Here is a 17953-nt window from a genome sequence, read left to right as displayed (position 1 = left end):
ATTTGAACATGGTGATTAGCAGGGTTTATGTTCATCATAGAAAAAAACTCAGGATGAAGGACAAAGGAAATTTGGATTCCCATTCAATCTCGGTAATTTACTATCGCACACGATTCATCTCCGTCGCCTCTGTGAACCGTGTGTGTTCACTCACACATGCAAAAGGAAAAGAAAACCCTCGCCCACTTCATCCCCGCCCACTCGCCGCGGACTCCTCCGCAACTCTGCACCTCATCAACTTCTATTGCGGCGGCCACCCTAAGCTCGACGGCTGTTGTCGGCGGGCGTAGGTCGCGCTCCAAACGGCACGGGATTTCGCCCCTACCGCTTTTCGCCGCCTATCTGCACTGACATTCTAGACTCTGGTCGACTGGGGTTTTCTGCGGGATTGGGCCGGGGATTTTTCTCATGGAGAAAGTACTCAACTTAGCAAAATATTCACTCATCTCTTATCGCAGTCCATCCGTCGCTATTAATGAACCGGTGGAAATCGCCGTGGAATCATTTTTGTTCTAGCTGATTCGTGAGTGTTCATTCACGTGTCCACAGTGCGAGCACAAATCAGGCAAGTGTGGTCGCGGCCAGTCAGAAACGAAGTTCTATCTCACCATCCTGATGACTTCAGGGAGCGCTCGGTATGTTCAATCTCAACCTACCACGGTTTCCATGGCCTAAATTTGTGAACATATACCGTCTGTTGCTACATTATCTATTTTTAATTCTATATTTTTGTACTTTGCTTTCATCTATATATTGATCTGTTCTATCAGTTACTCCCATATTTGCATCTTGCTCGGTTATTTCAATATATCTAATTTACTATCTTAATTTTCATTTCAAGCAGTACATCCCTTGCTTTGCAAGAACAGGAGTAGAAGGAAATCTTGGGCTTTACTTTGTTGATGACTCCCAGGATGTCATATTGACAACGCGACATGGATTTATAATGACGGTTAGTGTAAAACTTGATAAAGATGGTCACTCCTATTTTAATGCGGACCTTTGGACAAAAATGTCAAGTGTTATGAACTGAAAACTGGCAATAAAATTATAGTTCGTGCACCACAGCCTGGTCTAATTAACATGGATGTTTACTTCCTCAAAGTCATCAGCCGATCAAAGTCTGATCGAGGTTAGTGTCCTTTCAACTTTCTCCATGTTGTCATATTACTTAGCAAAATCGGGGCATTTGTTCTGACTAATTGATCACTATTTAAGCAACCAATTGTGATTTCATTTTCTGACTCCGTTCCTAGGCAGTAACAAATTCAATTTACCAATTTATGCGCACTATATATTCTTCAGCCATGCTCTGAATAAATAATACCTTTCCACCTTTTAAGTAGGATATGTTGGATGCATAGTGAACGATCTGTATGTTACTAAGCGTACCAAATTTCACTGCAAGGACTTGAAGCATGTCATAAACTTTGTTGATAATCTGACAGAGATAGCACATCGTATGAACACTGGATTTTGGATGCGATTAATTAGACCTATGGTGCACACATTGAACAAGACCAATTCTGTGCACAAACGCTGGTAAAAAGTCTTATTTTAATGTTGATGCTCATAAACTATATATATCTTCAACGATATGTTACAATTGATTTTTATTTTACATTTCAACAGAAATTGCCCGCTGTAGCAGTTACTGGATCGATTTTTTGGCGTGATCGAATTACACTTGTGCCTGCTAATAACGCCAAAGTGATTGCAAGGTACTGCATTTCCCGCAGAAATGGAACCATTCAAATTAACAAGTTCTCGCTTGTCATGGCAATGCATCCATATTGGAAAATTGGAGACATTGTTCTACTCATGCTCTACCAAGGCACGGGAGGGCTCTTCCTTTTCATTGACGAGATGTCGAGTCGCCATGATCAAGCTGCTTCCAGCGGATAGTTGTGGTTGTTGGCCCTCAGCCTCTTAAAATGTGCTAGCTGTTACTATGTTAAGTATGTAGATATGGACCATATGGTTGTTGGCCCTTAGCCTCTTAAAATGTGATAGTTATTACTATGTTAAGTATGTAGATATGGACCAAATGGTTGTCAAAACCGTGTTACGAAGATCCTCCTTTTGTCGAATAGTGTAACCACTATATATATGTTACTCAAATGTTGTTACCCAAGTTCTTAAATTTTCATGGAAAGTATTAGTATCGTGCACAGTTCATTGAGTTTAAGCGTGTGCCCGATGTCCAGAAGGAATTTGCATATTAACTATCCATATTGCAAATTCACACACATGTTAACATAAGGAAATGTATGTGTAAGTTACTAATCATCGCACACGAGTACTCGCAGACGCAACGTTTGTGATACTCCTAGCCACCGCAAGCAACTAGTTTGCATTTTTCAAAGTTTTTTGTACACACAGAATCGCACATGAATTAACTGTATTAACTGTTTGTGTTGTAATTTCTCATCGCAAACAGTTCATCCGAGTCGGTTGTTTGCCATGTATCACACACATCTTGTTTACACGACTCATTTGTGTTCTTTTGGCTCATCGCAAACAGTTCATCCATGTGAACTGTATGCCGCATATCACACATATCTTGTTAAGTTGAACCGTTTCTGTTGCACTCCCTAATAGAAAACAGTTGTTCGGAGCAAACTGTATGCCGTATATCGCACACACATTGATATGGCTGCCCGGTTCTGTTGGTCTCCTCATCGCAAATAGTTCGAATGGATTAACCGTGTGCCTTGCATCGCACACGCAACTAAAATATGAACCGTGTTTGATGGCTCCTCCATCGCAAACGTTTTGCACCTTTTTATGGTTTTTTACACCACCGTTTGCGATTAATGCATCGCACACAGTTTCGTCAAAGGGTCTCTGATTGTAGTGCCGCATTAGCAGTATCCTGCAGTAGTGGCATGTGGTGACTAAAGTCGCGTCATCTCGTAGATTATCCGCGAGTGATTCACGAATGTGGGGGCTGAAGGGACATGTGGTTCCATCCAGGTAGTGGTGGAGCTGGGTTCCCGACGCCCCCCCCCCCTGAGTGATACCTTGTGGCGGAGCGATAGGGCAGGTTGAGACCACCCAGGAGAGAGGTGGGCCTGGTCCCTGGTCGTTGTCCGCGGTTGTTTCAAAATAACACGCTTAACGAGATTTGGATATTTGATCTGAGTTGGTCTTTTGGCCTATACGCACTAACCGCCACGTGGGACAAGATATGGGCAACCAGCGTCGTAGTATCAGCCGAAGCTTTCTAGACATCAGCGACTGAGCGGCGTGCGCTGGATTGGACCTCGTAAAGCACCTGCCTTTGTAATGGAGGTTGTCAGGTCTGCTCACCGGCCGCGCACGCAACGTGCAGGAGTGCAACGGGTGATGGGCCCAAGATCCCTGCGCGCTTAGGATTTAGACCGGCGGGCTGACCACTCTATTGGGCCTAGGTAGGTTTGCGATGTGTTGATCTTCCGAGGCCGGACATGACCCAGAAAAGTGTGCCCGGCCAGAGGGATCGAGCGTGTCAGGTAATGTGGTGCACCCCTGCAGGGAAGTTGATCTATTCGAATAGCCGTGTCCACGGTAACAGGATGACTTGGAGTTGTATTCCGACCTCTGACAACTAGAACCGGATACTTAATAAAACACACCCCTTACAAGTTCCAGATACAACCCAGTGTTCGCTCTTCCACAGGGCGACAAGGAGAGTATCGTCGGGTAGGATGTTCTATACAATGAAACTTGATACTATACTTGCTACTCTCTTCTATATGCTTCAAGATGGAGGCTTCCAGAAGCGTAGTCTTTGATAGGACTAGCTCCCCCTCTTATTCTGGCATTCTGCAGTTTAGTCCACAGATACTACCCCTTTCATTGATACCAATGCATATGTAGTTTAGATCTGATGTTAGTCTTGCGAATACTTTGGATGAGTACTCACGGTTGTTTTGCTACTTCTTTTTCCCCTATTCCCGGTTATTGCGATCCTATGATGAAGTCCAGTAGCCAGAGGATCTCGAGGATGATTCTACGTGGAGTTCGACTTCGAGGAGTAGTTAGGAGGTCCCAGGCAGGAGGTCTTGCCTTTTCAATCGTTGCTACTTTTATGTTAGCCATCTTATGGCAGCTTGTTTTAACTTTATGTATGTACTCGGATATTGTTGCTTCCGCTGACTCGTTTGTGTCGAGCTTATGTATTCGAGCCCTCGAGGCTCCTGGCTTGTAATATGAAGCTTGTATGACTTTTATTGTGTTTAGAGTTGTGTTGTGATATCTTCTTGGGAGCCCCTGATCTTGATCGTACACGTTTGCGTGTATAATTAGTGTACGATTGAATTGGGGGCGTCACAGCTAGTCACACAATTAATTTCAAAGTAATTGTGATTTCATGAATATTTGATGATGTAACTATTAAACGCGTATTATTATTATGGTAAAGAACAATGAAATGTTGTTTTTTTACATCAATACAGACACAAGCTCATATATACGCGCATACACCCACCTCTATGAACGCACACACACACCCTATCCCTATGAGCACCTCCGAGAAACTGAGCCGACATATCATCTTGAGATTTTACGAAGTCGCCGTAGGCGCCTCGTAGTCAACGGGAACGTCTCCCACCACTGAACGCGTATCGCCAGAAATCCTGAAATAAATCCAGGATAAATGCGAGCACCAGGACTTGAACCCTGCTGGGCTGGGGATACCACTGTCCACCTAACCGTCCAATCGCATGTTGGTTCGCGAAGAATGAAATGTTGTTGTCAAATAAAATTTGTTCCGTGAAACAACGTGTGGTTGGATGGTTAGGAGAACGATAGTATCCCCTGTCCACCAGAATTCAAGTCCCAGACTTGACAGTGGTGCTTGCATTTTCATGGATTTATTCCAGACCTTTCGGTCATGTGCGTTTGGTGGGAGGTGACATTCCCGAAAGCGTCTGGCAACTTTATCAATCTCAAGATAATGTGTCGGCTGAGTCTCTCGGAGGTGCTCATAGGAGTAAGATGTGCATACGTGCTTTCATAAGGATGAGTGTATATGCATATGTTGCGTCTACTATGTTGAAAAAACAAAATTACATAAGCAAACACTCATATATATGCGCATACACTCACGCGTATGAACGCACACTCTATCCCTATGAGCACCTGCGAGAGACTGAGCCGACATATCATATTCAAATTTTACGAAGTCACCGTAGACGCCTCGTAGTCGTCGGGAACATCTTCTTTCACCAAACGCGCATCACCGAAAATTCTGAAATAGATCCAGAAATTAATGCGAGCACCAGGATTTGATCCCCGATGAGCTAGAGGTACCGCTGTCCTCCTGACATGCAAGTACATGTTGGTTCGCACACCAGTAAATGTTGTTTGAGCGATTAAAACCCGTCGTCGTCAGTTTCCAGAAATGGCAAACAGTCAAAGTTCTTTCCATCTCTTCCCAAAAACCCCAGTTCCCTCGCCCTCGGCGCCTCCTCCCTCCTCTCTGCCACCCGTGAGCGCCCCGCTGATCAGAAAAGCAAAAGCCAGAGCGCAGCAGAGACCACGACGCGCAGCGCAACAACGAGAGGAGGCGGGGCGCGGAATCGGGCTCATCGCCGTCAAACCCCGGCGGCTCCGTCGGCAGCGCCCCCGGCCCCTGGGAGGCAGGTCGAGGTGCTGCGCGGCGCAGCGGCCGCCTGCTGCGAACCCCTCCTTGTTCTCGCGCCGGAGGGGACAAAAATGGTAAGCAATTGAAATCCCTCGCCATGCTCTGTTCTGGAATGAAGCCGGCGAGAGCGAGCGAAATAGGTGGTGGGCTGTGACCCGTGGTGCTGTTCGGGGCTTTCTGCCCAGGAAGAATCCCCCTTTCTCCGTTTTAGGTTTTGCCTGCTTTTGGGAGTTGGGTAGCGTAATGTTGGATTTTGAAAGGCGTTTGAGCCGATTCGAAGGAATTGCTAAAACTTTGAGGGGAGGCACTATGATTTTGTCGGATTTTAGTATCGGGAAAAAAAGTCACTTTCACGCCACTAGTTTCAGAGGGGGTATTGTTACTGGCTTTGTAAGATCATCGTGCAGTCTTATGCTTATACCACATCACTGATCTTTGAAAAAGTAAATATTAGTCCAATTGTCCTGTGGGATAGTACCCAAATAGTTAACCTTTTACTTGCACCGAACTATTTCGTATGGTTCATTCGAATCCTTCAGGATTGTAAGCATCGAATTTTAGACTGTTTGTGAGGAACACCTGTCTAATCTAGTTACAGTTACATGTTTCTGGAGTGTACCATGGCGAAAATGGCCAATTGTTGACTGCCCTGTTAGAGTTGCGGTGAATTCATTGCATTAGTGCCCAGAGATTTGTTGCCATGAACTTGTAATTTGTGAACAAGCTCATGCCTTCAGTCTGTTGGTAAATATATATGAGCCATTGACTACACCTCTATGTGCTCAAACTGTTCTTTATATCGGAAAAAAATGCAGAACAAACTGTTTCATCCAGTAACACTATGTTTAAACTTCTAAGGTACAGTGTTTAGTTGGATCATAGTCTTCTCTGTTCACATGTGGTAAATTCATCAATAGCAGTACATCATGTGCTGTCATTAAGAGGAAGCAGATGAAATCTAATCATTGGTGAAATGTTGCACTCATGTTTTGGAAATTTGACATTTTAATTTTTGCATTACTGAAGTATCTCTCATTGCTTTTCTTCAGGTTTTTTCCGCACAAGATCCTCAGACAAGTAATTGTGGAAAAGAAAGGCATGGCAAAACCATTGATGAGGAAGGCAAAAAAGTGAGCTGCAATTACTGCGGTAAGGTGGTTTGTACTTACAACCGTCTAGAGCAACATGTAGCAGGCATCAGGGGCAATGTTCGTCCATGCAACCAAGTACCGGACAGTGTCAGGACAAGCTTAATGAGTTCACTTGTGGATCGCAAGAAAGATCGGATGCTCGGAAAAACGAAAAGACTGAAGCATGAACATGATGAGGTTCCTCACACAAGCCCAGCCCTTCCATCTGCTCAACTCCAGCAACCACAGCTACAACAAACTGTATCCAATAACCGCTGTTTTCTTCATTATCCACCGGATCTGACGCAGCCCAAGGAAATCACATATAGTTCTTGTCAACTGAAACCCAAGGTTGAGAAAAGTGATTACTTCGATTCTGCGTCAGCAAAATCAGTAGGCAAGTTCTTCTCCGAAGCTGGACCTGAGCCTGGTGTTCTCCATTCATCATCTTTGAGGGAGATGGTTGTGTTTCCCCATGCGCCTGGGGCTGTAATGCCAACGTACGAAGCTGTTCTGCAGGAGCAACTAAGAGAAACTGAGAACCGCGCAAAGGAACTCAAGCAAGAGTGGCAAACAAGTGGTTGCACTGTAATTGTGGATAGTTGGAAGAGCAAGTGTGACAAAAGCTTCGTAAGTGTCCTGGTGCACTGCAGCAAAGGTACGCAGTTTCTCAGATCCATTGACGTCTCTGAAATCACTGAGGACTTGGATGAGCTAGAATCAATGCTTTCTCGCGTGGTTGATGATGTTGGTGCCCATAACATTGTTCAGATTGTCATGAATGACGTGTCACCCCATATGCAGATGGCACGGCAGTATGTGCTAAATAAATATGACAGCTTTTTCTTCGTGCTATGTGCTGACCACTGCATCAACCTTCTGCTTGAGAAAATAGCAGCACTCGAGCATGTCAGTGAAGTCCTAATGAAGGCAAGGGAAATTACAAGGTTTTTATATGGCCATGCACTGCCAATGAAACTGAAAGGAAGATATGTTCAGGAGGAGATTTTGAGCACTTCTTATCTGAGATTTGTGGCAGTGTTCATCACATTAGAGAGGTTAGTTTCTGCAAGAGTAGGTCTGGTGCAGATGTTCAGCTCGCCTGAATGGGTTCCCTCTGGTTGGACTTGTCTTGATTTGTTCGAGCGTATCCAGAGCATAGTAAAGGCAGATGATGCATTTTGGCATGCTGCTGCAGAAGTCGTGAAGGTTACAAACCCACTTGTCAGTGTGTTGTATAAACTAGAATCTGATATCTGTCCGATGGGTATCTTGTATGAAGCCATGGATAGAGCAAAAGAAGAGATATCTCTCAATATCGGAGATGAAAGCGACTCTTATTGGTGTATGATTGACAGGATATGGGATGGTTACTTGCATAGTCCTCTCCATGCTGCTGGTCAGATGCTAAACCCAAGGATCTTTTACACAGCTGGATTCCAGCCTGATGCTGAGATCAGCAGCGGCATCGCGGCCTGCACAATCCAACTGGGCAAGGCTCATTACAATGCCAGAAAAGCGTCTGCACAATTGGAAGTGTATGAAAAGAAGTTGGGCTATTTCGACACAGATCCAGCAATGCAGCAAATCATGGAGTTACCACAAGGTAAGCTACACCCTAACCTCTTGCAAAATGACCACTCCCTAACAAGCCACTGACGGTAGTGCCTTTATGTGTCATATGCACTTGATATTTTCCAATCTTTAGAGTGAGCTGGAATAGTGTCTGAGGTCCTCCACAAAATCTGATATGTGCATTTGTGCACCGTAACATACAGTGCGCCAACATATTTAGTTAGCATGTGAACATGGCACAAATATATCATGTCATAAGTGCAGTTCTATTCAAAGTTCAACTCCTCTGCATTAGCCTAACTTGTCGACATGGTTGTTTAAATAAATACTCCCGCCGTCCCATAATGTAAGATGTGCTTGCAAAAACGTCTTACATTATGGGACGGAGGGAGTAGTAGAGAAGTCAAAAGGTTTACAGATGAACGTGTAGAACGATCAATTTCTCTGCATCAGCCTAAGCTTGTCAACATAGTTGCTTAGTTAGTTGCAAGTTGCAAACTGGGGTATATGTTCTGCTTAAACTGTACAGGAGCCTCCTCTTCTTCCATTTTCACTTCAACTTTCAAACCCAAACATTTACACCCACTGAGATGATCACCATTTCATTCATCCGTTCATATCATACTACATGAATTACGCACCTTCTTACCGCGCTTCACTCGACATTCGCAGTTGAATGGTGGTCGACGCACGGGGCTCGTGTGCCCGACCTGCAGACCCTTGCGAGGCGGGTCCTGAGCCAGACGTGCTTCGGCGCCACCAGGTACAACATCGACCGGAGCCTGTCGGAGAAGCTGCACGCCGAGTGGGAGGAGATGACGCCGCCCGAGCAGGAGAGGTTCCGGCAGAAGGAGTACGTCCACTACAACCGCGTCCTCGCCCGCGCCGCCCCGCTCCTGCACGGATCCTCCGTGAAGCAGCACGACAGGGTGACCATGGTGCTGCACGACTGGATCAGGCCGCAGAAACATGCCGCTGGTTGCCACTGAGTGACGGCCTTCAGTTGATGCTTTCGCCTCTCCTCCGTCCTGTTATGTGTATGTGTGTGTATGCTGCTGTAATGGTGTGCAGCAGTAATCTGTCGGATGCTCACTAGTGGCACTCCCTTAGTACTGTCGTGGTCTGTTATGTTGTTGAAACCCTGCTGAATTTCCAAGTTTGTTATGTTGTTGAAACCCTGCTGAATTTCTTGAACTCCTGTTGGATTACCAAGTTTGTTATGTTGTTGAAACCCTGCTGAATTTCCAAGTTATTATTGGTGTGTGTCTGACATAAACGGTAGTATATTCTACTGTGAATAGTTTTATCTTCAGACAGCATGCCGTGGATTAGCCTTTTCTTCAGGGTATTCTGGCTTTGCTAGAGCTTTCATGCTCGATTTTTCTTGTTCACTGGGTACAGCAATCATCTCTTCTTTTGTGAAAAGGTGCAGCAATCATCTGAACATACAAACATGACGGCAAGGAGTTCTTGTAATCTCCTACTCCCTCCGTCCTATAATGCAAGACGTTTTTGCAAGCTATGTTAGTTTGCAAAAACGTCCTACATTACAGGACAGAGGGAGTACTAATTAGCAACCAATCACAATTTTCAATATGGAACACATAGCTGCACCAAATCTGTCCCCTCTCGCTTAGAACTTAGAAGCAAGCTTCCAGCAGACAGCAGCAACAAAGGGCGGCCAAGCTGTCAAAACATAGAGAGAGAGAGAGAGAGAGAGAGAGAGAGAGAGAGTGCATGTCAGCAAGCTGGTGTCGCTATACTCGTATTTCTGCAAGTTCCATACACTCCCTCCGTTTCTAAATGTAAGTCTTTTTAGAGATTCCACTATGAACTATATACGGATGTATATAGACATATTTTAGAGTGTAGATTTACTCATTTTACTTCGTATGTAGTCTGTAGTGAAATATCTAAAAAGACTTATATTTAGAAACGGAGGTAGTAGTAGATAAATCAGTGTACATTGTATGCTCCGAACAAGAGAAAAATGGAATACGACACTTCCAGGCATGCTCCTCTGAATACTGTGGTAACTAAGTTTTGGATAAATTGTACTGGAAATATGAAAAGGTCTCAGAAAACGTTGACCTTCAGCTGGTGTCATTTCAATAAACGTCTAACAACCTATTTTTATTTATCATTTACGAATCACAAATATCTTTCCGCACCAGAAGGCCTAGCGTGACGGAGAGCGGTGGTTGGCTCCACTCCTACTGACAGACACGTAAGAAAGGCAGCAACGACGAGTTGCGAGGCGAGGGTTGCGGGGCCGACGTCACCCACCAACGAACCCAACCCACTCCCTCCCTCCCGGCCACACAAAACACTGGCCCCTCCAACGTCCACTCCGACGCCGACGACCCACCGGAAACGGCGAGCTTAATCTGGCTTCAGTTCAGAGATCTAACGTGATACTAGAACCGAGACGAAGGACGACTTGGGAAACTGAGAAGAGGATGGAGGTGGGCTCAATCTTACTATCCCTCCATGAAGGAGGGGGCGCTTTTAACAATAATAATTTCTTTTTTTCCTTTGGTACTTCTTTTGCTGATTTTGGAAATGAAGAAGATCAAGAAGATCTTGAAGATTTATAATAGGATAGAAAATAGATAGATTTACTATAGTTCATTCTTTTTGTAAGAATTTGTAATGGCATTTTTAAATAAAGTTTCCTTTATTTTTTTGTAACATAACTTTGTATTATTTCCCAATTATCAATAAAGTTTGATTTTCCCTTATCAGTTGTTTATTATTTATAAATGAATTTCCAATTCACATTGAATTGTACTATTAATTTCTAAGTCCTTCATACTATTTCTGGTTTGAGAATGAACCAAAACTCTAAATAAGAGCAAAGGTCATGTCAAATTTTATAGCAAATTGACTCAGTGATTTGAATGAAAGTTTAAATTCACCACAAATTTATTAGCATGAATGTGAAGTTTAATCGAAAAAATTCCCCTCTCTCATATACTAGGAAAAGCAATTTATTCACTAGGTGCATGAAAGCGGTTTTTTATACCATTTTTTCTAGGGATTATATTAGAATTAAATGCATGTTTCCCAGACTTCTTTTCAAAATCTCATTGTTCAAGTGCAGTAAGAGCGTTAAGATATTCAACTAGGATTCTGCCAAGTTGGCCTTTGGAATTGTGTGTCTATGCTGATGAAGTTGTATGGAGTAGCTAATCAAGGGCAAATGTATCCAACACAAAAACCACCTCACTCGAGATTTAAATTTGTTTTCAACCTATATATTTTTTCTCTTCCAATGTCTCTCTAGTACACATCCACCCCCATCGGATTTTCTTTCGAACCATCCTCGGTTCATCGAGAATTGACCCGATAATCCACCAAAGTTTCTATTGGATGTTCTAATGATGATGTAACCGTGATTTCATGAATAATTGTTGATCTAGCTATTAAAAATGTATCATTGCAGAAAAGGAAATTGTCAGATTCAGGGCTCCGCAGACCCAAGAAAGGTTCGAACTCTGGGGCGTGTGCGAAGAACTCGACCTCTTTAGCCAGCCAGCTCGTCGTCCGCACGGCCTAACTCGGTGAAGAAGGAAGAAGATGGACACATCAGTTACCCAGGTTCGGGCCACCTTGCGGTGTAAGACCCTACTCCTACTTTCAGGTGGATTAGCCTCACGAGGGGTTGAGGATGAACTAGTATAAGGGATGAACAACCTCGCGAGGTCTGCTCTGGTGAGGGTGGAAAGGGATCGGCCTTCCCCTATGGTGGTGGCTAACCTATATTTATAGTGGCCTCGGTCCTCTTCCCCCAAAATGTAGGCGGGAAGGGATCCCACGCCTACGCTTGCCTCCTTAGCACCAAAGAGGAAACCTGCTCCTCTGCGCCCGCCTGGCCTTGGTCGTCATGGCTTGCGTCACCTCAACCTCACGAGGTGGGCACCTACATAGAAATCTCCACTCCTCGGGAGGCAGCTGATACGTCTCCAACGTATCTATAATTTATGAAGTATTCATATTGATATATTATCATTCTTGGATGTTTTACAATCATTTTATAGCAACTTTATATCACTTTTTGGGACTAACTTATTGACCCAGTGTCCAGTGCCAGTTGCAGTTTTTTGCTTGTTTCTTACATCGCAGGAAATCAATATCAAACGAAGTCCAAACGCCGTGAAACTTTTTGGAGATTTTTTATGGAGCAGGACACCTAGGATGGGCCAGAGCAGCACCTAGGGGGTGCCCCGAGGGGGGCATAGGCGCGCCCAGGTGGGTTGTGCCCACCTCGGTGGCCTCCCGCACCCTCTCTTTACACTATAAATTTCCAAAAATTCCAGAAACCCTCGGGGTTAACCTAGATCAGAAGTTCCGCCGCCGCAAGGCTCTGTAGCCACCGAAAATGAATCTAGACCCTTTTCAGCACCCTGCCGGAGGGGGGAAATCATCACCGGTGGCCATCTTCATCATCCCAGCGGCCACCATGATGAGGAGGGAGTAGTCCACCATCGGGGCTGAGGGTTTGTACCAATAGCTATGTGTTTAATCTCTCTCTCTCTCTCTCTCTCTCTCTCTCTCTCGTGTTCTTGAGATGTCACGATCTTGATGTATCGCGGGCTTTGTTAATATAGTTGAATCATATGGTGTTTTCCCCTCTCTATCTTGTTGTGATGAATTGAGTTTTTCCCTTTGTGATTTCGTTGTTATAGGATTGAATACTTTTATGGATTTGAGAACACTTTATATATGTCTTGCAATTGAATACTCGTGGTGACAATGGGGTATCGTATTGATTCACTTGATATATGTTTTGGCACTCAACTCGCGGATTCCCGAGGTGACATTGGGGTAATCTATGCATAGGGGTTTATGCATGTTCTTGTCTTTGTTTCTCCGGTAGAAATCTTGGGGCACTCTTTGAAGTTCTTTGTGTCGGATTGAGTATTATGAATCTGAATTTGCTTTAGTGTTATTTTAGTACGAACTCTTGGTTAGATCGATCAGAAAGAATAGCTTGTTGTTATTTTAGTACGAACTCTAGATCGGAAAGAATAGCTTTGAGGTGGTTTCGTACCCTACAAACAATTTATTCTTATGTTCTTCGCTAGATAGGAACTTTGGAGTGATTCTTCCTCGCACGTTGAGGGATGGTTATATGATCCAATTATATTAGCATTGTTGGGAGATTGCACTAGTGAAAGTACGGACCCTAGGCCTCACTTTTTAAGTATTGCAATACCGTTTGTGCTCACTTTTATCAATTGCTACCTTGCTATTTTTATTTATTCAGATTATAAAAATATATTTCTACCATCAATATTACATTTTTATCACCATCTCTTCGCCCAACTAGTGCACCTATACAAATTACCATTGTATTGGGTGTGTTGGGGACACAAGAGATTTTTTGTATTTGGTTGCAGGGTCCTTTGAGAGAGACTATATATCTTTATCCTACGCCTCCTACGGATTGATAAACCTTAGGTCATCCACTTGAGTAAAAATTGCTACTGTCCTACAAAACTCTGCGCTTGGAGGCCCAACATGTGTCTACAAGAATAAAGTTGCGTAGTAGACATCAGCAGCCAACGTAGCATGCAATTTCAAAAAATTCCTACGATCACGCAAGATCTATATAGGAGATGCATAGCAATGAGAGGGGGAGAGTGTGTCCACGTACCCTCGTGGGCCGAAAGCGGAAGTGTTTGTTTACGCGGTTGATGTAGTCGAACTTTTTCTCGTTCCGATCGATCAAGCACCGAACGTACGGCACCTCCGAGTTCTGCACACGTTCATCTCGATGACGTCCCTCGAACTCTTGATCCAACAAAGTGTCGAGGGAGAGTTCCATCAGCACGACGGCGTGGTGACGGTGATGGTGAAGTAATCCGCGCAGGGCTTCGCCTATGCACTATGTGAATATGACCGGAGGCATAAACTGTGGAGGGGGGCGCCGTACATGGCTAACAATTGTTGGTGTGTGTTCTAGGCGCCCATCCCCATGTATATATAGGTGGGAGAGGGAGGGGAGCAGCCTTGGGGCGCCCCAAGTAGGAGGAATCCTACTTGGGGCCTCCTCCAATTCAGCCTCCCCCTTTCCTTATCTCCGGAGGGGGGAAGGAAAGAGGGGAGAGGGGAAAGGTAGGGGGAATCATATTCCCTCTATTTCCTTTCCTCTTCCCCTTTTCCTTTCTCCACTTAGATCGGCCCATATGAGGGTAGATATACCCATATCTTCTCAAATCATCTGTGAAGGTCGGAAAATAACGATACACGTCGCGAGCCTCAACACTCATCGGACCGCATACATCGGTATGCATTATTTCCAATAAGTCAGTGGCTCGCTCCATTGTTCCGAAGAACGGAGTCTTAGTCATCTTGCCCATGAGGCATGGTTCGCAAGCATCAAGTGATTCCAAAAGTCCATCTGCATGGAGTTTCTTCATGCGCTTTACACCAATATGACCTAAACGGCAGTGCCACAAATAAGTTGCACTATCATTATTAACTTTGCTTCTTTTGGCATCAATATTATGAATATGTGTATCACTACGATCGAGATTCAACAAAAATAGACCACTCATCAAGGGTGCATGACCATAAAAGATATTACTCATATAAATAGAACAACCATTATTCTCTTATTTAAATGAATAACCGTCTCGCATCAAACAAGATCTAGATATAAAGTTCATGCTCAATGCTAGCGCCAAATAACAATTATTCAGGTCTAAAACTAATCCCGAAGGTAGATGTAGACGTAGCGTGCCGACGACAATCACATCGACCTTGGAACCATTTCCGACGCGCATCGTCACCTCGTCCTTAGCCAATCTTCGTTTAATCCGTAGCCCTTGTTTCGAGTTGCAAATATGAGAAACAGAACCAGTATCAAATACCCAGGCGCTACTACGAGCATTAGTAATGTACACATCAATAACATGTATATCAAATATACATTTGTTCACTTTGCCATCCTTCTTATCCGCCAAATACTTGGGGCAGTTCCGCTTCCAGTGACCAGTCCCTTTGCAGTAGAAGCACTCAGTTTCAGGCTTAGGTCCAGACTTTGGCTTCTTCCCGGGAGCAGCAACGTGTTTGCTATTCTTTTGAAGTTCCCCTTCTTCCCTTTGCCCTTTTTCTTGAAACTAGTGGTCTTGTTAACCAGCAACACTTGATGCTCCTACTTGATTTCTACCTCCGCAGCCTTAAGCATTGCGAAGAGCTCGGGAATCGTCTTATTCATCCCTTGCATATTATAGTTCATCACGAAGCCTTTATAGCTTGGTGGCAGTGATTGAAGAACTCTGTCAATGACACTATCATCAGGAAGATTAACTCCCAGCTGAGTCAAGTGGTTATGGTACTGCTACCTCTTGAGCATGCGTTGGTTTTCCCTTGAAGAGGAAAGGGTGATGCGGCAAAGTAGCGTAAGTATTTCCCTCAGTTTTTGAGAACCAAGGTATCAATCTAGTAGGAGGCCACACGCAAGTCCCTAGTACCTACACAAACAAATAAGAACCTTGCAACCAACGCAATAAAGGGGTTGTCAATCCCTTCACGGCCACTTGCACAAGGGAGATCTGATAGAGATAATAAGATAATATTTTTGGTATTTTATGATAAAGATTAAAAGTAAAGATTGCAAAATAAACGGTGACAGAAATAGCTAGTTGACGGGAGATTAATATGATGGAAAATAGACCCGGGGGCCATAGGTTTCACTAGTGGCTTCTCTCAAGATAGCATAAGTATTACGGTGGGTGAACAAATTACTGTCGAGCAATTGATAGAAAAGTGCATAATTATGAGAATATCTAGGCATGATCATGTATATAGGCATCACGTCCGCGACAAGTAGACCGAAACGATTCTGCATCTACTACTATTACTCCATACATCGACCGCTATCCGGCATGCATCTAGAGTATTAAGTTCATAAGAACAGAGTAACGCATTAGGCAAGATAACATGATGTAGAGGGATAAACTCAAGCAATATGATATAAACCCCATCTTTTTACCCTCGACGGCAACAATACAATATGTGTCGTTTCCCCTACTGTCACTGGGATCGAGCAACGCAAGATTGAACCCAAAGCTAAGCACTTCTCCCATTGCAAGAAAGATCAATCTAGTAGGCCAAACCAAACTGATAATTCGAAGAGACTTGCAAAGATAACAAATCATACATAAAAGAATTCAGAGGAGATTCAAATATTGTTCATAGATAATCTTGATCATAAACCCACAATTCATCGGATCTCGACAAACACACCACAAAAAGAGTTACATCGAATAGATCTCCAAGAAGATCGAGGAGAACTTTGTATTAAGATCCAAAGAGAGAGAAGAAGCCATCTAGCTAATAACTATGGACCCGAAGGTCTGTGGTAAACTACTCACACATCATCGGAGAGGCTATGGTGTTGATGTAGAAGCCCTCCGTGATCAATTCCCCCTCCGGCGGAGCGTTGGAAAGGCCCCAAGATGGGATCTCACGGGTACAGAAGGTTGCGGCGGTGGAAATAGGGTTTCGTGGTGCTTCTGGATGGTTTCAGGGTATATGGGTATATATAGGAGGAAGAAGTAGGTCGGTGGAGCTGCGAGGGGCCCATGAGGGTTGGGGCGCGCCCAGGGGGGCAGGCGCGCCTCCCTGCCTCATGGCCTCCTCGCTTCTTTCTTGACGTCCACTCCAAGTCCTCTGGATCACGTTAATAACTCTCCCGAAGGTTTCATTCCGTTTGGACTCCGTTTGATATTCCTTTTCTGCAAAACACTGAAATAGGCAAAAAAAACAGCAATTTGCACTAGGCCTTGGGTTAGTAGGTTAGTCCCAAAAATAATAATAAAGTGATTAGTAAAGCCCATTAAACATCCAAAACAGATAATATAATAGCATGGAACAATCAAAAATTATAGATACGTTGGAGACGTATCAAGCATCCCCAAGCTTAATTCCTACTCGTCCTCGAGTAGGTAAATGATAAAAACAGAATTTTTGATGTGGAATGCTACCTAGCATATTTCTCAATGTAATTTTCTTTATTGTGGCATGAATATTCAGATCCGAGAGATTCAAGATAAAAGTTTAATATTGACATAAAAATAATAATATTTCAAGCATACTAACAAAGCAATCTTGTCTTCTCAAAATAACATGGCCAAAGAAAGTTATCCCTACAAAATCATATAGTCTGGCTATGCTCTATCTTCATCACACAAAGTATTTAATCATGCACAACCCCGATGACAAGCCAAGCAATTTTTTCATACTTTTGATGTTCTCAAACTTTTTCAATCTTCACGCAATACATGAGCGTGAGCCATGGACATAGCACTATATGTGGAATAGAATGGTGGTTGTGGAGAAGACAAAAAAGGAGAAAATAGTCTCACATCAACTAGGCTTATCAACGGTCTATGGAGATGCCCATTAATAGATATCAATGTGAGTGAGTAGGGATTGCCATGCAACGGATGCACTAGAGCTATAAGTGTATGAAAGCTCAACAAAAAAACTAAGTGGGTGTGCATCCAACTCGCTTGCTCACGAAGACCTAGGGCATTTTGAGGAAGCCCATCACTGGAATATACAAGCCAAGTTCTATAATGTAAAATTCCCACTAGTATATGAAAGT

General features: G+C 43.8%; 1 protein-coding gene across 1 annotated transcript in view; it reads left to right on the top strand.

The window, feature by feature from the left end:
- Positions 1 to 9653, top strand: part of LOC123171239 (uncharacterized) — a 34527-nt gene extending 24874 nt beyond the window's left edge. The window contains exons 2-4 of the mRNA XM_044588827.1: positions 5385 to 5703; positions 6679 to 8365; positions 9007 to 9653. Coding sequence (XP_044444762.1) covers positions 5385 to 5703; positions 6679 to 8365; positions 9007 to 9323 — 2323 coding nt within the window. The 3' untranslated portion in view covers positions 9324 to 9653. The remainder of the gene's footprint in view (positions 1 to 5384; positions 5704 to 6678; positions 8366 to 9006) is intronic.
- Positions 9654 to 17953: the final 8300 nt, after the last annotated feature.

Source organism: Triticum aestivum, chromosome 7D (assembly GCF_018294505.1).
Source record: "Triticum aestivum cultivar Chinese Spring chromosome 7D, IWGSC CS RefSeq v2.1, whole genome shotgun sequence".
In the NCBI taxonomy this organism is placed as follows: domain Eukaryota; kingdom Viridiplantae; phylum Streptophyta; class Magnoliopsida; order Poales; family Poaceae; genus Triticum; species Triticum aestivum.
The sequence above is the reverse complement of the archived record's forward strand: the minus strand, read 5'-3'. Positions and strand labels throughout refer to the sequence as shown.